The 22,389-nt window shown below is 40.5% G+C and overlaps 1 protein-coding gene across 1 annotated transcript in view; it reads right to left on the minus strand.

The window, feature by feature from the left end:
- LOC128644180 (centrosomal protein of 152 kDa-like) overlaps positions 1 to 22,389 on the minus strand; it is a gene marked incomplete at both ends in the record, with an annotated part of 84,823 nt that overhangs the window by 56,717 nt on the left and 5,717 nt on the right. Inside the window, 4 exons of the mRNA XM_053696881.1 lie at positions 7,253 to 7,372; positions 7,566 to 7,826; positions 8,470 to 8,661; positions 8,773 to 8,908. Coding sequence (XP_053552856.1) covers positions 7,253 to 7,372; positions 7,566 to 7,826; positions 8,470 to 8,661; positions 8,773 to 8,908 — 709 coding nt within the window. The remainder of the gene's footprint in view (positions 1 to 7,252; positions 7,373 to 7,565; positions 7,827 to 8,469; positions 8,662 to 8,772; positions 8,909 to 22,389) is intronic.

The following is a 22,389-nucleotide window of genomic DNA, read 5'->3' on the forward strand; positions in this document are numbered from 1 at the left end:
CAGGTGGAAGCCACAGCTCTAGTAGAATGAGCTGTAATCCTTTCAGGAGGCTGCTGTCCAGCAGTCTCATAGGCTAAACGTATTATGCTACGAAGCCAAAAAGAGAGAGAGGTAGCCGAAGCCTTTTGACCTCTTCTCTGTCCAGAGTAAACGACAAACAGGGAAGAAGTTTGATGAAAATCTTTAGTTGCCTGCAAATAGAACTTCAGGGCACGGACTACGTCCAAATTATGCAAAAGTCGTTCCTTCTGTGAAGAAGGATTAGGACACAGTGATGGAACAACAATCTCTTGATTGATATTCCTGTTAGTAACTACCTTAGGTAAGAACCCAGGTTTAGCACGCAGAACTACCTTGTCTGAATGAAAAATCAGATAAGGAGAATCACAATGTAAGGCAGATAACTCAGAGACTCTTCGAGCCGAGGAAATAGCCATCAAAAACAAAACTTTCCAGGATAACAGCTTGATATCAATGGAATGAAGGGGTTCAAATGGAACGCCTTGAAGAACATTAAGAACTAAGTTTAAGCTCCACGGTGGAGCAACAGTCTTAAACACAGGCTTAATCCTAGTTAAAGCCTGACAAAAAGCCTGAACGTCTGGAACTTCAGCCAGACGTTTGTGTAGAAGAATAGACAGAGCAGAAATCTGTCCCTTTAACGAACTAGCAGATAAGCCCTTTTCTAAACCCTCTTGTAGAAAAGACAATATCCTAGGAATCCTAACTCTTGGATTCGCACCAATATAAATATTTACGCCATATCTTATGGTAAATTTTTCTGGTAACAGGCTTCCTAGCCTGTATTAAGGTATCAATAACCGACTCCGAGAAGCCACGCTTTGATAGAATCAAGCGTTCAAGCTCCATGCAGTCAGCCTCAGAGAAATTAGACTTGGATGTTTGAAAGGACCCTGAATTAGAAGGTCCTGTCTCAGAGGCAGAGACCACGGTGGACAGGACGACATGTCCACTAGGTCTGCATACCAGGTCCTGCGTGGCCACGCAGGCGCTATCAGAATCACCGAAGCTCTCTCCTGTTTGATCTTGGCAATCAAACGAGGAAGCATCGGGAATGGTGGAAACACATAAGCCATGTTGAAGACCCAAGGGGCTGTCAGAGCATCTATCAGCACCGCTCCCGGGTCCCTGGACCTGGATCCGTAACAAGGAAGCTTGGCGTTCTGGCGAGACGCCATGAGATCCAGATCTGGTTTGCCCCAACGAAGAATCAGTTGAGCAAAGACCTCCGGATGAAGTTCCCACTCCCCCGGATGAAAAGTCTGGCGACTTAGAAAATCCGCCTCCCAGTTCTCTACGCCTGGGATGTAAATCGCTGACAGGTGGCAAGAGTGAGACTCTGCCCAGCGAATTATCTTTGAGACTTCCAACATCGCTAGGGAACTTCTGGTTCCCCCTTGATGGTTGATGTAAGCCACAGTCGTGATGTTGTCCGACTGAAATCTGATGAACCTCAGAGTTGCTAACTGAGGCCAAGCTAGGAGAGCATTGAATATTGCTCTTAATTCCAGAATATTTATTGGGAGGAGTTTCTCCTCCTGAGTCCATAATCCCTGAGCTTTCAGGGAGTTCCAGACTGCGCCCCAGCCTAGAAGGCTGGCGTCTGTTGTTACAATCGTCCAATCTGGCCTGCGAAAGGTCATCCCCTTGGACAGATGTGGCCGAGAGAGCCACCATAGAAGAGAATCTCTGGTCTCTTGATCCAGACTTAGTAGGGGGGACAAATCTGAGTAATCCCCGTTCCACTGACTTAGCATGCACAATTGCAGCGGTCTGAGATGCAGGCGCGCAAATGGTACTATGTCCATTGCCGCTACCATTAAGCCGATTACTTCCATGCACTGAGCTACTGACGGGTGTGGAATGGAATGAAGGACACGGCAAGCATTTAGAAGTTTTGATAACCTGGCCTCTGTCAGGTAAATTTTCATCTCTACAGAATCTATAAGAGTCCCTAGAAAGGGAACTCTTGTAAGTGGTAATAGAGAACTCTTTTCCACGTTCACCTTCCACCCATGCGACCTCAGAAATGCCAGAACTATCTCTGTATGAGACTTGGCAGTTTGAAAACTTGACGCTTGTATCAGAATGTCGTCTAGGTACGGAGTCACCGCTATGCCTCGCGCCAGAAGTGAGCCCAGAACTTTTGTAAAGATTCTTGGAGCCGTAGCTAATCCGAAGGGAAGAGCTACAAACTGGTAATGCCTGTCTAGGAAAGCAAATCTTAGGTACCGATAATGATCCTTGTGAATCGGTATGTGAAGGTAGGCATCCTTTAAATCCACTGTGGTCATGTACTGACCCTCTTGGATCATGGGAAGGATGGTTCGAATAGTTTCCATTTTGAATGATGGAACTCTTAGAAATTTGTTTAGGATTTTTAAGTCCAAGATTGGTCTGAAGGTTCCCTCTTTCTTGGGAACCACAAATAGATTTGAATAGAATCCCTGCCCGTGTTCCGTCCGCGGAACTGGGTGGATCACCCCCATTAGTAAAAGGTCTTGTACACAGCGTAGAAATGCCTCTTTCTTTATTTGGTTTGCTGATAACCTTGAAAGATGAAATCTCCCTCGTGGAGGAGAAGTTTTGAAGTCCAGGAGATATCCCTGAGATATGATCTCCAACGCCCAGGGATCCTGGACATCTCTTGCCCAAGCCTGGGCGAAGAGAGAAAGTCTGCCCCGCACTAGATCCGTTTCCGAATAGGGGGCCCTCTCTTCATGCTGTCTTGGAGGCAGCAGCAGGTTTCTTGGCCTGCTTGCCCTTGTTCCAGGACTGGTTAACTTTCCAGCCCTGCCTGTAACGAGCAACAGCTCCTTCCTGTTTTGGAGCGGAGGAAGTTGATGCTGCTCCAGCCTTGAAGTTACGAAAGGCACGAAAATTAGACTGTTTGGCCTTTGATTTGGCCCTGTCCTGAGGTAGAGCATGGCCCTTACCTCCCGTAATGTCAGCTATAATTTCTTTCAAGCCGGGCCCGAATAAGGTCTGCCCTTTGAAAGGAATATTAAGCAATTTAGATTTAGAAGTCACGTCAGCTGACCAGGATTTAAGCCATAGCGCTCTGCACGCTTGGATGGCGAATCCGGAGTTCTTAGCCGTAAGTTTGGTTAAATGTACGACGGCATCAGAAACAAATGCGTTAGCTAGCTTAAGTGCTTTAAGCTTGTTCATAATTTCATCCAATGGAGCTGTGCGAATGGCCTCTTCCAGAGACTCAAACCAGAATGCCGCCGCAGCAGTGACAGGCGCAATGCATGCAAGGGGCTGTAAGATAAAACCTTGTTGAACAAACATTTTCTTAAGGTAACCCTCTAATTTCTTATCCATTGGATCTGAAAAGGCACAACTATCCTCCACCGGGATAGTGGTACGCTTAGCTAAAGTAGAAACTGCTCCCTCCACCTTAGGGACCGTCTGCCATAAGTCTCGTGTGGTGGCGTCTATACGAAACATTTTCCTAAATATGGGAGGAGGGGAAAAGGGCACACCAGGTCTATCCCACTCCTTGCTAATAATCTCTGTAAGCCTTTTAGGTATAGGAAACACGTCAGTACACACTGGTACCGCATAGTATCTATCCAACCTACATAATTTTTCTGGAATTGCAACCGTGTTACAATCATTCAGAGCCGCTAATACCTCCCCTAGCAATATGCGGAGGTTCTCAAGCTTAAATTTAAAATTAGAAATCTCTGAATCCAGTCTCCCTGGATCAGATCCGTCACCCACAGAATGAAGCTCTCCGTCTTCACATTCTGCAAACTGTGACGCAGTATCTGACATGGCTCTCACCTCATCCGCGCGCTCTGTCCTTAACCCAGAGCTATCGCGCTTGCCTCTGAATTCTGGCAATTTAGATAATACTTCTGTCATAACAGTAGCCATGTCTTGCAAAGTGATTTGTAAGGGCCTCCCTGATGTACTTGGCGCCACAAAATCACGCACCTCCTGAGCGGGAGGCGAAGGTACTGACACGTGAGGAGAGTTAGTCGGCATAACTTCCCCCTCGTTGTCTGGTGATAATTTCTTTACATGTAAAGATTGACTTTTATTTAAAGTAGCATCAATGCAATTAGTACATAAATTTCTATTGGGCTCCACATTGGCCTTTAAACATAGTGAACAAAGAGATTCATCTGTGTCAGACATGTTTAAACAGACTAGCAATGAGACTAGCAAGCTTGGAAATACTTTTCTAAATAAATTTACAAGCAATATAAAAAACGCTACTGTGCCTTTAAGAAGCACAAAAAGCTGTCACAGTTGAAATAACAATGAACCAAAATAGTTATAGCAACCAATTTTTCACAGTAAATGTATTAAGTTAGCAAAGGATTGCACCCACCAGCAAATGGATGATTAACCCCTTAATACCCAAAAACGGATTAACAATTTAATAATTAACGTTTTTCTCACAGTCAAAACACACTGTCACAGGTCTGCTGTGACTGATTACCTCCCTCAAAATGAATTTTGAAGACCCCTGAGCTCTCTAGAGACGATCTGGATCATGGAGGATGAAGTAGACAGATTGTGACTGAATTTTTACTGCGCAAAAAAGCGCTAAAATAGGCCCCTCCCACTCATACTACAACAGTGGGGAAGCTCAGAAAACGGTTTCTATGCAGAAAACAAAGATGGCCATGTGGTAAAAATCATGCCCCAATAAGTTTTATCACCAAGTAAATCACAAAAAACGATTAACATGCCAGTAAACGTTTTAAACATACATTTGAAAAGTTATGAATTGTTATTAATAAGCCTGCTACCAGTCGCTTTTACTGCAGTTAAGGCTCATACATTATTTCAATATTAACAGTATTTTCAGAGTCAATTCCATTCCTTAGAAAAATACATTCAGTGTACACACACTCATCAGCCTAATACCAGTCGCTATCACTGCATTTAAGGCTGAACTTACTTTACATTGGTATCAGCAGTATTTTCTCACTCAATTCCTCAGAAAAATAATTACTGCACATACCTCATTTGCAGGGGGGCCCTGCATGCTATTCCCCTTCTCTGAAGTTACCTCACTCCTCAGATGAGAACAGCCAGTGGATCTTAGTTACGTCTGCTAAGATCATAGAAAACGCAGGCAGATTCTTCTTCTAATGCTGCCTGAGAATAAACAGCACACTCCGGTGCCATTTAAAATAACAAACTTTTGATTGTAGAAATAAACTAAGTTAAAAAACACCACAGACCTCTCACAGCGACCTATCTAGTTAGGCTGCAAGAGAATGACTGAATATGACATGTGAGGGGAGGAGCTATGTAGCAGCTCTGCTGGGTGATCCTCTTGCAGCTTCCTGTTAGGAAGAGATATATTCCAGAAGTAATGGATGACCCGTGGACTGACTACACTTAACAAGAGAAACTCCATTTTCTTATGAATAGAAAGTGAAAAATCCGATATGCTTAGGCATGAAAAAGGAGAAAAAAGCCCAAAAAGCGTAAAGCTGTATAGATCTACAAACTCACCTAAGAGGTTCGACTCAGCCCGCTTTGCATATTCATGAGGCGGTGGCACTGATTGGTCGGTTGGCTGAATCAAAGCGCTATCATTGGTCAAAGCGCGCTTCTGGATGTACAGGATAGAGCGTGCTCGTGGAAGGAGACTACTACCCAGTGCCCTTTGATCTGCAATATATAACAACACAATACTAATAAAGTGTAGGGGACCCAGACGTATACATACAAAACAGTGAGGTCAGCCCACGGTGCATGCACACAACACGCTGGATTGTTTCAATCAACAAAATGATTTATTTATCTCCCATTTTCTTCCACATTTGTTATAATTGCTCAGGGTTCGTTTCAATAAAGTAAAGGAATCCCTACCTAGCACTTTTCCACTCAATTTGTGACCTTGGTTACAGTTCCAATAAGCTATGCGGCTGTCAGCAGCAATGTGGTAATTGAAGTCATCAGAAGCACAGTGGTACCATAGCAGTTGGAGTTGTAAAAACTGCTGTGGGACCGCTGTACTACTGATGACTTTACCACTCCAACTGCTGTGGTACACTGGTGCGCCGCATAGAACAACCGCTATGGTACTGAGCGGTTTGTTTTCTTCCTGACTCCAAATGCCCCCTTGACAAAACCGACGAATTACACATGCACAAAACAGAGGAATGCGCAGGATCGACTTTGAACACTCACTGGAAGCTGAAAGGTGACGTCAGGACAGGAGAGGTCAGGCGGCCATTTCAAAATGGCCCGAGGTGAAATAGTATGTGGTTTTTCTTGCAAACTATATTTAGAGCATACTGGGCTTATAGTTTGCTGTCAACATCGTTAAATACATTATCTAAATATTTAATAATAATTTTTAGGTTGACTGTCCCTTTAACAGAAATTATGGTTGATTCATGGAACTTTGTATAGAGGATAAGGACAAATACTGTATCGAAATTCAAGGATGCCTGGAATATGCATTAAATTAAATTAATAATGCTTACACAGAACATATGGGCAGAAATGATGGGACTTTGGGTTCTTATCTGCTATAAAAATGTCATTTGAGAGATAAGATACATTAAAACAAAGTTTATCTGATTATAATCACAACCTTTCAACATACTTTGTAGCATGATAGATCACATTTATGAGACTGCATTGTTTTATAATACTTATAACCTGTCATTGTGAAAGCTCAAAAGAAAACAAAATAAAAGGTGGATATTCACGTACATTAAAGGGACAGTCTAGTATAAATTAAACTTTCATTATTCAGATAGGACTTTTAATTTTAATCAACTTTCCAATTTACTTTTATCATCAAATTTGCTTTCTTGGTATTCTTAGTTTAAACTAAACATAGGTAGGCTCATATGCTAATTTCTAAGCCTTTGAGGGCTGCCTCTTATCACATGCTTTTTAAATCTCTTTTCAACACAAAGAGACAGAAAGTACACGTGGGCCATATAGATAACAGTGTGTTCAGGCACAGTCATGTGATCATGGGGCTGGAAGAAGGTTCCTAGATACAAGGTAATAACAGAGGAAAAAAGTGTATTAATATATCTGTGTTGGTTATGCAAAACTGGGGAATGGGTAATAAAGGGAGTATCTATCTTTTAAAACAATAACAAATTCTATGGTAGACGGTCCCTTTAATTCCATGACAGAGGCAGTTAGCTTAGTGTTTATTTGCATACCAGTAAAGCCGAATACTTTAAGAAAAAAATTAAAATACAAATAAATAAATACAAAATCTTCACCAAACCTTCTGTTCGCTTTTTTTCCCCCACTTCTCTTGTTCCAGCTTAAGGTTTGCTTTGTACTCAGATAAACTGGTGAGTTCTTGAAGCCATCTGGTCCGAGCTTTAGTTACAGCCAATTCAACCTATCAAAAAAACAAACAAAAAGTATAAATAAACAAGCATAGAATTTAACATTAAACATTGACAAGGACGGAATTCAAACAACGAAAATGAATGCATTAAATGAACAATTTTGTGCAAGATTTATTTGCTAGAAAACATTACTTGTTTGAATACAATTAACCAAAATAAGAGCATTTCTGTTGTGATCCTCACCTGCTTTGAGATAGAGTCATGGTGACGCGTTTCCAGCTCCATCTGAACCTTGCGGACAGCCTGTTCTTTTTCTTCCAAAGCTTTCTGGAGCTTTAACTTTAAGTCATCGATTTGTTCTGCCACAAATACCATTTGTGACTCCTCAGTCTGAATAGCATGATCTTCTAAATCTTGCCGAGCCTTAGCCTTGGCATTGAGCAGGGTTTGTTCTAGCTTATCCTTCCATTTATTTTCTATTTCTTGGATAGTTTTTTCAGTTAGCTATTAAAAAACAAAGAACCAATTAGGAACCCAAAGGTAAATAGGAATACAAAGCATTAAATTTATAGATTCATATTCATGGGAATTGCATTAGTTGACTGTCAAGTTCATTTAAGTGTGGCACTGAACATTTGGAATATGTTTTGCAACCAATATTAATAAAATAGGTTATGGTAATAAGAATACACAAAATCATTGCAACATATAGTATCTATTTTGTGGAAAAGCTTAGACAATGATCTAGGCACTATTTTTTTAACATGCTTTCAGAAATGATGTCTTGGTTGCTTCAGGCTGTTCTCATGTTATTTATTTCTTCATGCCGCTCTAGCAGTATTATAAATGCGGTTGTTTAACCACTGGTCTAGAAAAGAAGCCAGTAATAACAATTAATATATCACAGGTATGTATGTATAAAATATATATATATTATAGAGATAGATAGGTCTAACTCATATTCTGATTTATTCTTTGTATTTTTTGGACGGAAATATTAAGATTTCTATTTAATCACTTACTAAATGCAAAAAATAAAAAAATAATATGACAACATTACGATATCGGATAGCCTAGACAGTCTGGTGCAGATTTATTGAAGTACAATTTAGTTTTCAGTGGTCTAAAAGGAAATGTAATACTCTACCTGTTGCTGCTCCTTAATCCAGTTCTCTTTGGCTAATACAACTTGAACATTAACTCTCTTATTCATCTCAGTTTCTTTTTCTTTCTGCCAAAAAGCTTTTACCTCTGACAGAGTAGAAAGGTGTTTGTCTTCTAGATCAGCTTTTAGAGTTTGCAAAGCATTTTCCTTCTCCTCAAGATATTGGCGTTTTATCTATTTATTATAACAAAAAATAATAATACACATTATATAAAAGATATATAAATAATATGTTCAAGATCAAATTACTGTGTGTTAAAATGCAATAAAAAACAACACACACACCTTTTCTTCCTGGACCTGAAGTTTCATTTTCAGATCATTTCCTAAAGTGTCTTCCAAAGAATCCTTTTCTTTACACACTGCAATGTAACACTCCTGCACAGCAGTCAGCTCTTGATTCATTTCATTAACCTGCATTCTAGAAGTCATTATTAAACATTAATTAATTACTTGTCTCAGTGGCAACCTCTTTTACAACTTTAAATATATAATAAAGCACATTGCTGTTATCAAGCTAAGAGTGGGGGTGGAATTTTGTCACACCATAATGTGTTGCTAAGGGAGTCTGCTCTAGTATGTTAAATAATTCTTCATTAAAATCTCAAAGAAAGGACATTTACTACACTCAGCCCTAAATAGCAATATACTAGAGCTGCAACAACTAATTAATATAACTGATTATGAAAATAGTCGTCAACGAATCTCATAATCGATTAGTTGGTTTGCAATTAGCTGGTCTGTGCACCCCACCAGTTTTTATGGTTATGTCCTTAGCCTAAAGGATGTTTACAGACTTTTTGACTTTTCTGAATAATGAAAGTTTAAATTAACTCGAGTGTCCCTTTAAGATTACAACTACTCCTGGCTTATGTGCAACCCAGAAATAATAGCAATCATTATTTGGATTGTTTATATTAAATCAGGCGATTTGGGACTATGCTTTGCATGATATAGTGCCGAGCTTGCTATTTACACCTAGCCCTAGATTGATGGAAGTTATTTGAATTGATATGAACTATTATCTGTTTGCACAATTATTAGCAGATCGCTTGCTATTGCTGATTATATGTACTGTATAGATAAATGTGTTATAATTTTTCCTGTTATTGATATATAGTACTTAGCACTTTTGACTTTTTTTGTTTTTTTATATTTTTAAATAATTGTAATATGTACCAAATACAACCTTCAAGTATATATCTAATTTTAAGAGAGGACTAGATATTTTTACCCTAACCTTATAGCTGATCATTTACCATTGCATATAGATATTCAAGATTTGTTAGAATGAAGTCCAGGCTTACTTTGTTAAGAGGTCACTTGCATTGGTGGAGAGTTAAAATAGATAAATATCCCACCTTTGTGAAATGGGCAAAACTTTACTTATGCATCTCAGGCACCTCAACACCATCTGAGTGCCTATTCTCTGTTGCAGTCAAAATAGCTTGGATTTTATTGTAAATATAGGGGGGAAAATTATATTTTTTTCCTTTTTATCCGATTTATTGGAAAAACAATTGGTCGATTAATTAATTATGAAAATAATAGTTAGTTGCAGCCCTACAATATACTATTCTACCCATAAGGAAAAATTATATGACTTGCAGAGAAAACACATTTTAGATAAGTTTAACATTTACCCCCAAATATTGTGTTATGATATTAAAGTGACATAATACTGATATGCTACACTGGACCCAAACATCATTAACAATATATGGCATCTGGGGGGCGGAGCCGAGCCTTGCTAGGACATGGCTGCTTTTCTGTGAAGCTCCGGAGCTGTTGCTACTCACATCATAGGAGCTGATATGGTGGGGACCCAATTTGCCCCTTAATTATACTCCTGACGACTTATGCCAACTAAGAGGTGACCCTGATCCCTTTTTCTGCCCTCCTTCCTCCCCCCTCTCTACCCGATCATAACAAGCACCAGAGTGTTGCTGCAGTCCGGTCCCCATCTTGGGCCGGTTCACTCTTTACCTTCAATCACTGAAATTCCCTCCAGGCAAGCCACATTCAGCACCACTTACGGAACAGCAGCAGACCCTTGGCCTCTGGTCCCGGAGGTTAACTTCTGGGGACTGACATCGCTCACCTCCCGGTGACTGGCGGCGCTCATCGCCGACTTACCAACACCGCTCCCATGTGGCAAGCCGACAGCCCGGAAAACAACAAGGGCAGAAGAGAGCAGTAAAGGCATCAGCTGCAGCCTCCAGATCACCGGTAACGTAGTTACACACACTTGCGGGTACTGCTCCATAAAGAGGGTTGGGAGAGAGAAAGCTCCTTTTACATATTAAGATAAATGTGGGGAAAATACACAGAGGCCTGATTCACCTACAACACTTCACAAATAAACGGCTTTTTGACTGGGGCATGCAATACCATTTGCAAAACAATATTGTGCTATTCAAATATAGAGGCTTATGAGGCATGTTAACCCATATCTTGTGAACAACTAGAGGTACTATATACTCCACGCAGCCTTAAATCGGTCGCTAGACAGAGGCCTACCAGATTCAAACACCATAAGAAAAAGAGACACTCATCTTTACACAGAGCTATTCTTTTTATTTGATGGTTTCAGGTCCGCCACAGATCAAAATAGAACTTTCTCAACCACCTTATTTTTGCTGGGTTGCATACAGGGGGCAAACTCACAATAGCTTGCTGCCCCATACATAGATTTATAAATCCACAGCCTCTTCGAAGCTCAAAGTTATATACAACAAAGCTACGCTGTGTTTCCATATTAAAGTTGCCAGTCTGCATTATACACACAGCAGGCTAACCTATCTCCTAGAAGGACTTTTTTTCTACTAACTCCCCTTGGGGAAGTGTAGGGCTATACGGTCCCTACGCTGACTACCCTAAGCAGAAAGAAGATGTTGCAACGCAAAGGGCCTAAGCCAGATAAATGTAACAAAGCGATGGCAACTACACCATCAGTGTCTGCCTTTTTCCAATCTTCGGACACCAGTCCAGCAGAACCCCCCCATTCACAAGAACAACCCTCTACAGATATGCTAACAGAATATACCCCATCGCAATACAAATCATTATTGACTCTACCGTCACAAATTGCAGATCTCCCCTCAAAATCAGACTTTGAATCCTTGAAGTCCTTCATAAAATGTAAAATGAGAGACCTGAAAAAGGACCTGAATGATATGAGTTCCAGGCTCGATTATATTGAAGAGGGACAGGAGGCCCTCAACACCATGGTTAGCACTAATTCCCAACAACTCTCAATACACGACTCAATGGTACAGAACCTACAGGAAAAACTTGAAGACTTGGATAACCGTGGGAGAAGAAACAACCTCAGGGTCAGAGGTATACCTGAGGAAGTTTCGGCAGAACAACTAAAATCCTATGTCACTGACCTATTCCACTTCCTAAATCCTAGAGCACCTCCATTACCAAATGACGAAATTGAGCGGATACACAGAGCTCTGAGGCCTCCATCCAAGCCCCCAGCTCCACCTAGAGATGTGATTCTCAGATTCTTGAGATTCACTACTAAAGAAGAGATTTGGCAAGCAGCGAGAGCTAGAAGATCTATAAGTTTTAAGGACCATACTATACAAATCTTCCAAGACCTTTGCCCACAAACTATCCAGAGGAGAAGAGAAATCAGGTTCCTCACTAAAGCTCTGCAGGACCATAACATCAGGTACCGTTGGGGATTCTCATTCAGCCTAATCATTAATCACAATGGCTCACAGATCATCTATAAAACATTCCAAGACCTGGAGAGTGTGTCTAAGAAATTGAATATTAATATTGAACCCCCTGATGAGGACGACCTTGAAACTGCAGTAAGACCAATTGATAAAACTAAAGATCCACCCAAGGAACAACGATCTCAATGGAATAAAGTCCAACCCAAGAGAAGGAAGATGGACTGTGCAATTTCAGGCCCAACACGACCTCAGGACCCCTAATAACTATACTATCTGGCAATAAATGCCAGGCTACAATTTCTTCACTGTTTTAGATAATGGACTGTGCCTGGTCGCAAGTGGTGGGGTAAGACCAAAAATTTTGCCAAACTAATTGTAAGTTTACTACCGAGACTATTACTGTTGTTGGCCTTTTATCCTCCCATTTACAGACTCTCCTCATAAGTACCAGGACTAATCTCACTAACATTTGCCAAAACAGAGCTTAGTCTCTATTATATCAGCTATGTTGAGATTAGGTTTTGATGAAGGTAAAGTAATAATGATAAAGTGATCACGTCCTTTATGACCCCTACCTATCCCTCCCGATAACTCCCCCTCCTCCCATATTTCCCTCTCCCTCCCTCTCCATTCCCCTACCCCTTCTCCATTTTTTTTTTTTATACCCATACCCTTTTCACAGGTCCCCACCTGAAACTCCTACATACTATATAGTTATCAATTCAGAGCTACACGCAATGCCAATCACTCCCCAAACAAGGTGTATAGTTCCACAAATACACTCTATGTTGGATTAGTGTGTTGTCTATGTTTATTTTATTTTAATATGTTTACATATGTTGTTTATGTAATATCTCTTGCTGTCTACAGGAAAATGTTCAACTCTACCCTGATGTGCAAAACAGAATTGTGCTGGCTATATGTAATGTTATACATGCAGAATTACTTTAATGTCGATAGATAAGTAATGTGATATTGTGATGTTGCAGGAGACCCACTTTAAAAAGGGAAGGGAGCCCCGTGCTTCCTTTAAGAAATTTGGCACAGCATATTTCTCCTCCAATAACTCTAAACATAATGGTGTATGCACAATGATTAATAAGAATTTTCCTTTCCAGGTAACCTCAATAGGTAGAGACAAACAGGGTAGATACTTACTCATTTCGGGATTACTAAACCGCAGGCCCTTAACCTCATCTAACATATATGCCCCCAGCCTAGATGCCCCCAACTTCTTCCACCAGCTCTGTAATAAACTCCTGGAGTTCTCGATGGGCGGTTTGGTCGTGGGGGGAGACCTCAATGCTGCTCTAGATCCCACAATAGATTGTTCAGCTGGCAAGTCAGCCATCCCTGCCAAGACCCTGAAAATAATTAGGTCCAAGTTAACTACACTAGCCATTCACGATGTTTGGAGGCTCCACCACCCATGCGAAAAGGATTTTACCTTCTACTCACACCCACACCAAAACTATTCTAGAATAGACTACATACTTACAGATGTAAATAGCCTAGCACACGCGCGTCATTCTGAAATACACCCCATAACGTGGTCGGACCATGCTATGGTCAGCTGCATATTTGATTTTCCCATAGAAACCACACAATCACGTTCTTGGAGATTAGACGAGTCCCTCTTAAAGGACCCATTAATAAAAATACGCCTCACTAAGGTTATCGAGGACTACTTTAAAATTAATAATACCCCAGATGTATGTCAGCAACACATATGGAATGCCCATAAATGCGTTCTTAGAGGTGAGCTGATTGCTCTAAAGGCAGCTAGTTCAAAACAGCAACAACATTATTTAACATCACTACTTACTGACTTAGGTAAACTCCAAGAAATACACAAATTATTCCCGAAGGACCGATCTCTCCTAGAACATAAACGACTTCAGCTTAACTGTTACCTGGGGAGGGAGGCTAAGCGTAATGCTCTCTTCCTTAAAAAGACCTACTTTGAAGGTGCTAACAAACAAGGTAGATTCCTGGCCAGGCAGCTTAGAAGGAAAACTCTCAGTAGATATATCTTACATATTAAAGACGAGAAAGGAAAAGACTGGCACTCTTCAAAAGACATAGCTGATAGCTTTAGGCGCTACTACCACTCATATAACTTATCCGTGGATGCCCACCCTCCAGCACAGGAGGTCATTCAAGATTATTTGACACAGCTCCACTTGCCTCAAATTAGTGACGAACAAAAGACCAATTTAGAAGCCCCAATATCAACCGAAGAGATTAAACTAGCCATAAAATCACTCAAAACGGGCAAATCCCCAGGACCAGATGGACTTAGTAACACCTATTACACAACCTTTAGAGACATACTGATTCCACACCTTCTAGCATACTTCCAAAGCATAGAACATGACAAGTCCTTTCCTTACAAGCCAACATTTCATTAATCCCAAAACCCAACAAGTCCCCCCCTATCTATATCGAATTACAGGCCGATCTCCCTTCTGAATTCAGATATTAAGATTTTCGCTAAAATTATCGCCAATAGACTCAATCTAATATTGCCCACTATCATACATCGCGACCAAGTCGGCTTTGTACCATACAGAGAGGCAAGAGATAATACTGTGCGTAACTTACACTTGCTATGGTATGCTAAGACAAATGGTATCCCCTCGCTCTGGATTTCCACTGATGCGGAAAAGGCCTTCGACAGGGTCGGATGGCCTTTTCTAGAAGCAGCGTTGCCGGCCTTTGGATTTGGCGATAAAATATTAAAAATGATCTTTGCGTTATATAACAAACCTAGTGCCAGAATTGCTCTCAATGGAATCCTTTCACCCTCATTCCAGATCACCAATGGTACTTAGCAGGGTTGTCCCTTATCCCCCCTGCTTTTCACTTGCCTCATTGAAACTTTAGCTACCAAAATTAGATCCAATAACAATATCCAGGGCCTGAGGGTGGGGGGAGGGGGAATTACAAATTATCACTTTTCGCTGACGATATCCTATTTACTATGGTATCGCCAGTGGAATCCATTCCCCATTTACTTGAGGAATTGGAGACATTTCATAACCTATCTAATTATAAAATTAATCAAAATAAATCTGAGATGTTAGGGGTAGCCATCGACCCCTTAATGGAAGGCTTAATCACAAAAATCTGCTCATTTAAATGGAATAAAGATTCACTAAAATACCTGGGGATTTGCCTAACTGATAACCCCGACTTATTGCACAAGGTGAATTATTCAAATATAAGAAATGACAATGCGAGACCTCTCATCCTGGACCAGGAAACGCCTGTCTTGGCTAGGGAGGATAAACACAATCAAAATGAATATCTTCCCAAGATTGCTTTACATTATGCAGACCCTCCCTGTCCAACTCCCAAGCACATACATTCCACAAATGCAGCAGCTATTTAGTTCGTTCATTTGGAACAGACGTCCCCCCAGGATAAATAAACTCACAATGTCCTGCCCCACGTCCCAAGGAGGCCTGGGCGTCCCGAAAATTGATTCATATCGTAGGTCCATATTTCTCCAAAGGATTCTTGATTGGAGGATCCATAGGGAACACAAACGATGGGTCTCATTAGAAGAGGCACTCAGCCCCAGCCTTAATCTCCCTTCTATATGCTGGAACCCGGAGTTCCAGTCACTCTCTAGCCAAACCGATAACCCTATCACTCAAGAAACTCTGAGAACCTGGGACTCATCCAACAGGATGAACCCATATATCTCCTCCTGCCCAGGCCCCCTGACGTCACTTCTCCACAATAATGAATTCTCATTGCTAACTCTAACCACGGGCATAGGAACTCAATATAAAGATTCGGACATCCAACTCCTGACTCTAAACTCTAACGACCAGATAAAATCCCAAAGACAACTCATAGAAATAGGTCCCAACTGGGCCAGCAATTGGTTCACATATAGAAAGGTACATTACTACATCACAACTCATCAACAACATATAAACATGTTGAGAAACTTTACATGTTGACACCACCAGTTAAACATAGTCTTTCATATATCAACAACATCATTACTCAATTACCACCTGGTAACCTACCACGCTCTATAGAGATGTGGGAAAGGGAATTGGGAATCACCATCACACCTCAGACAGCGACAAATATCTTTCATAATACCAAATCGGTTTCCATGTCCGCATCTATTAAAGAACTCAATTATAAACTATTACATGGATGGTACTTGACACCTAGAAGACTTCATAAGCTCTTTTCACATACCAATAATCGCTGCTGGAGATGTGGACATGTAGGCAGTGGCATGAGTCATATGTGGTGGTGGTGCTCTCAGATAAATTCGTTATGGCGAACAATAATCACAGAAATAGAACACATCTTTCAAACAAGCATCCCATTAGATCCCCTCATTTGGTTATTAAATAAATCAGTTAAGCTGCCTCAACCTCATTTCAAACCTCTGTTAAAAATTATGACGAATAGCCTGAAAGTCCTGATAGCACAAAACTGGAGATCGTCAGAGATCCCCTCGCTAGCTATGTGGCGCAATAAGGTCACAGATCTGATTGACCTAGAAGAGTATGGCTCCTTTGTAAATGATAAAAGAGAACAATTTATAGAACTACAAATAACATGGGTAAATTATACCAAATCTATTGAACCCCCACCTAATCCACTCGACAATGCATAGAGGCCATCTGGCCGGCTGTAACGACAGATCCAATCTAAGCACAAGCACAGCCTCAGAATAATATCCGTAGGTAGACTTTAATACATGAAGAGATAAGCATTGAGATATCTTTACTTTTGGCTTTGTCAGTTAAATATTGTTTTAAGAAAAAGTTAAAACAAGAATCTAGGATGCATGACAATTATTTTGTATTTTTCTATGTAAGATTGATTCTTTGACGGTTATTAAAGGGACCCTAAACACCATCTTTTTTTCTGTGATTAACTTTTTTTAAAACGTTTTTGTATTGTTTTAAACGTTGTGGCTTACTTTGTTTATTTACCTAGCCTCTGCTCAATTATTTTTCAGTCTCAATATTACCCCTAAACCACCGCCTACTGAATGCGGTGCTAGCCGCCATGTTGTTACGCGCGTTGTCTATATAGACTGGATGCGCACTCCCTTGCAAATCCTTTTTGTTTTCAAAAACCGGAAGTCTGCTTATTGCTGTGAACGTGCACACATATAGACATTGCGCTCACAGCATAACTAAAAAACTACTGCTGCCATAAAGTTTGCAGCTATTACCTTCACTGCTAAAGCATATCTTTTCAACCGGCCTCAGGGATCCCCCAACACGCTGCTACTACTTTAAAATAAAGAGAAATAGTTCTTAATTATATTGCACAAATGCGTTTCGGCCGTTACACCTCTGCCTTTCTCAATGTGACTGAAAAGTTTTTTTTGACAAGCCGAACGCCAGAGTCTCGCCTCCTTTTAAACTCATCTTTGCCGATATTGACCCACTGAAGTGTCATTTTCTGTGCACACCACTAAATCAGCCGGCGATAGCTATTATTCTCCACTGACGTTTAATTCAACATGAGTATTGAGTGATTGGACCACGTAACGGTCCTTTGTAGCCAATCAAACTTACTCGGTAAAACATGTCTTCATACTGACTTTTTGTTATTATTTGCAGTTTTTAATCCATACTGCTTCTAAGGGGTTACGTATATTATGTATAACATTGATCGGCTAGTGAGTAATGAAGGTTTATTACGAGTATGACACAATAACTGTAATTTTTATCTTTCCTATGTCTTTCAGAGTTTGTTTAGATCAGACCCTTAAAATAGTAATGCCTTTTAGTGCACTTGCAAATGGATACAATTTTTGCAAAACTACTGTCATATAGTGCTCCAGAATTGGGACAGCTCCTAAGCTTACGTCCCTGATTTTCAACAAAAGATACCAAGAGATAAATTGATAAAAAAAAAAAAAAATTGAAAGTTGATTAAAATCTAATGCTCTATCTAAATCATGAAATTTTGGGTTTCATGTTCCTTTAATCAACCTGTTGAAAAGAGAAAAGCTGAAGGAAAAGCTCCCTGAAGGCCTCAAGCCAAACACTTAACATGCAGGCCACACACAGTTAATGGCCTATAAATAGAAGCTAAAGATAAAATCTGTCTTGGCCACCAAGTCACAGAATCCTTTAACAGTGAAAAAGCTCATTCACTACAGGAACATCTATAATAATCTAATCTAAACCAGGGTACAGGAAACGAAAAAATCCTAAAATTCTAATGCGTCGAGATGTCTGAAGAGCAAAACTTGAGACAGCTGTAGAGTTCAATAACTGTGCTAGTGTGAAAGTTCAGCCACTTAAAAGGGACAGTCAAGTCCAAAAAAAAAAAAACTGATGATTATAGGACATGTAATTTTAAAACACTTCCCAATTTACTTTTATCACCAATTCCAATCTACTTACCTTTCCTAACTCATCTGGACTAATATATTTGTTAAAGTAATATATTTTTCTTTCATGATTCAGATAGAGCATGTATTTTAAGCAACTTTGTAATTTACTCCTATTATCAATTTTTCTTCGTTCTCTTGGTAACTTTATTTTTAAAAGCAGGAATGTAAGCTTAAGAGCTAGCCCGATTTTGGTTCAGCACCTGGATAGTGCTTGCTGATTGGTGGCTTCTAAGCTTGCATTCCTGCTTTTCAAATAAAGATACTAACAAACAAACAAACAACAAATTTACTAATAGAAGTAAATTAGAAAGTTGCGTAAAATTGCCCGCTCTATCAGAACCATGAAAGAAAAATTTTGGGTTTCATATCCCTTTAAAGACAAAAACTTAAAATAATGCTTACCTGATAATTTCCTTTTCTTCAGATGGAAAGAGTCAACAGCTGCATTCATTACTTTTGGGAATTTAGAACCTGGCCACCAGGAGGAGGCAGAGACACCCCAGCCAAAGGCTTAAATACTCCTCCCACTTCCCTCATCCCCCAGTCATTCTGCCAAGGAACAAGGAACAGTAGAAGAAACAGGGTGAAAAGGTGCCAGAAGAATAAAAATAAAGACACCCCACAAAAAATATCCGGGTGGCGGAGCTGTGGACTCTTTCCATCTGAAGAAAAGAAAATTATCAGGTAAGCATAATTTAAGTTTTTCTTCATAAATTGAAAGAGTCCACAGCTGCATTCATTACTTTTGGGAAAACAATACCCAAGCTATAGAGGACACTGAATGCTAACACGGGAGGGTACATTAGGCAGCCCATTCTGAAGGCACCAAGCCTGAAACAACTGCCCAACAAACCCCCGCTTCGTTTGAAACCAAGAAAACATAGAAAAGAAAAAGCCCCCAAGGACACTGGCCCGCAGACAGTCCAGAAACCTAGCTAGATACCGCAAAACAGACTCAACTGAGCAAGCAAGCCTCCAGGAGATACCATCGTCCAGTAGTCGGTCCCCGACCACACATCCCCTACTAAAGAAGGGAACCCCAGCCGACACTCCCAACAGGGATAGGGAAAGAAGAACCAAAGGAACCGAAAGGCTACCACAATACCATAAAAGGAATAATCCCAGAGATCGAGCCCGGCTCACAAAAACCCAAATGGGTCCTAGGTCCCGATAAACCAGGGGGCATTGCCCAGTCCAAACAGAAACCACAAGGTTTAGGACCAGTCTTCAGAAGAGAAAAATCTTCTTGACACATCGTGCAAATGCACCCAGAAAACAACTGAAGACCATGTCCTCAATTGACAGAACTCTGAATACAGAAGTAGTCAGACAAAAACAGGTAGCAGGGGGGGGGGGCTATCCGCCGATGGAGATGGCCACATTTCTATAGAGCTCCCGACTCTAAGCCTGCAAAAGAGACATATTTATCTATTTGGTTATAGATTATTATGCCTTTCTTTTTATGTGTGACCGGTACAGAGGAAAAGAAACGCAACGAACAAAGCATCAGATAAGTTAAAGATGGCGGATCACTATAGCGAGGCGGCAGCTTCAAAATTCTTATTCTATCCAACCCCTCTGGTCTCCCAGGTCTGGTTAGTAACTTTCCAGTGGCTGACATCCAAATCTGTCTAATTTATTGTATGGAGAATAACTGCTTAACTGCAATGGAGGCAGCTGATCTTTGGGAGCGGAGGGTCCGGGCTGTCCTGGCTCAGCACTTCTGCGATTTACAATGGAGCCTGATGCAGATGCTGGCGCACAAGGAGCCTCAGCAGGTGGCAGGTTCTGGTCCCCAAAGAAACCAGAGTCTTCAGCCCACAGCAAGGATACCGAGCACAGTTGCCACAGCTCTGGGGAACAAGATGTCACCCTCTCCATGCGGCGCTAAGAAACGGAAATCTTTTTGGAATGTATCTACTGTTAAAAAAGTTAGCCGTGCAGAGAGACTTTCTCTATTTTGCTATGTGCTTAAACTTCGCCCCAGTAAAGTGACGAAAGCCCGAAGTATGCGACATCTGAGGGTAAGGGGTGCAAGAAAGATCCACTGTACAGATGTGAGGGCCAAGAATGAGAAAATGCGGAGATTGGAGCTTGCAGAGAAGCTAATCACTCATAGGTGGACCTCAAGTGGATTTACCCTTCAGCGCTATGTTTCCCAGCTAGCCAGATACATAGCCTCATTTGATAGCCCTGTAGACAGGTGGCCTTTTGCGAGAGAAGGCATAGGGTGAAGTGTGTCGGGACGGACCTTTGGATCTGACAGCCGACCCTCCAGTAAGCCTTAAATACGGGCATTAAACGAACTAACTTGGAAATTTCTAGCTTAGAGCTGTATGGGACTTTATTAATGAGGACATCTTTATGTACTATTGTTGTTAGTATTTGTTTGAACTACTTTTAAATAGCCATGTTACTAGTTAGGCTGAACAAACATGTTTCCCTTCCCAGTGCATACTTTACAGTTGATTGAGACCATTGCTCCAGGACCATATTCCCAGTGTGTCTTTATTTGCCCTCTCTCCTTTAAACTTGTGACCTATGCCAAGTGGCGTGCCTCCAGCGGCCGGGGCGGCACGTCTACATAATTTATCTATTTTTCTATTTGCAGGAATGCATGTATTGGAGGTCTCGTTATATCATGACTGTGAGGAGAGGTCTAATATACATTCATACAACTCTGTATTTATATATATATAGAAGTGCATATTAGCCAGGGGATATACGGCCTCAACATTTTTGTTTATATCCAAATAATTTCTTCTCTCTGAGTGGAATTAGATTAAGCGCACGTCAGTTTAGTCCTTAGAATTTAGTATCAGGCTCCCCATGTATACAGCCCCTCGCAGGGCATCTATTTTTTATGCCCGAGCCCTCTGCTCCTTTTCATTTAATTTAATTTGAGTAAATGTAGCTACTCTTCCTTTCAACTTATTGGCGGCACATTTAATCCTTATATAGTATTATATGAATCACATTGTTTGTTCCATAAAAGCTAGTTAGATTTTATCCATGAGTAATATTTTATTTTTATATATGCTTTGTTGCTATAGAGTTCTCAAATGTCAGCATTGTACCTTTATTATCTGTTTTCCACACCGACTTCATTATATGGCCCAAAAGTTCACTATTTCCTCCCCCCCGCCCCCCACTAGTTTTCTTCATGTGGCCCAAGAGTGGTCCCTAAGTAACTACTATCTATTATTGTTTTAATGTATTAGCTGGTCCAAAAGTGGCCGGTCCAGTAGTTACCATATAACGATATTATATATTCAAAAATAAAGGAGATATCATAATAGGTCCGTATAAGTTTTCGTTAGTCTTTTATATATTTTAAGCACAGTCAGTGAGGTGAACATATTCAAGCTACATAGGAGTTTACTAATCTGGTTATGATATACTGTCATAAATATAACTAAAGGTCTTTCTACATCCCAATGACTTTTATGTCTGCATGTTTACTATGTATAATGTTGCTATATAATGATACTTCTCATCTCTCCCTTATTTAACTCACATTTTATTGCTGTCTGTGCCTGCATTTGGACTTTTATTATTGTTTGTTAATATTATTGTTTGTTAACATTATCTCTTAATAAAAAATAATTAAAAAAAAAAAAAAAAAAAACAACAGGTAGCAGACCCAGACGTAGCATCTTTGGATCAAAACACCCCAGCCATCCTTAGGATGACACACAAGAAAATAATTGCTGAGAAGTAAAAAGCGGCCAAACAAGGTAACAGATTGTAAAATCTCCCAAACAAAGGGTCCACTCTAGTCAACCCAGCCGCCAGACCTGCACATAGGTCTCGAAA

The sequence above is a fragment of the Bombina bombina genome, unplaced genomic scaffold (genome assembly GCF_027579735.1).
Source record: "Bombina bombina isolate aBomBom1 unplaced genomic scaffold, aBomBom1.pri scaffold_1156, whole genome shotgun sequence".
In the NCBI taxonomy this organism is placed as follows: Eukaryota; Metazoa; Chordata; class Amphibia; order Anura; family Bombinatoridae; genus Bombina; species Bombina bombina.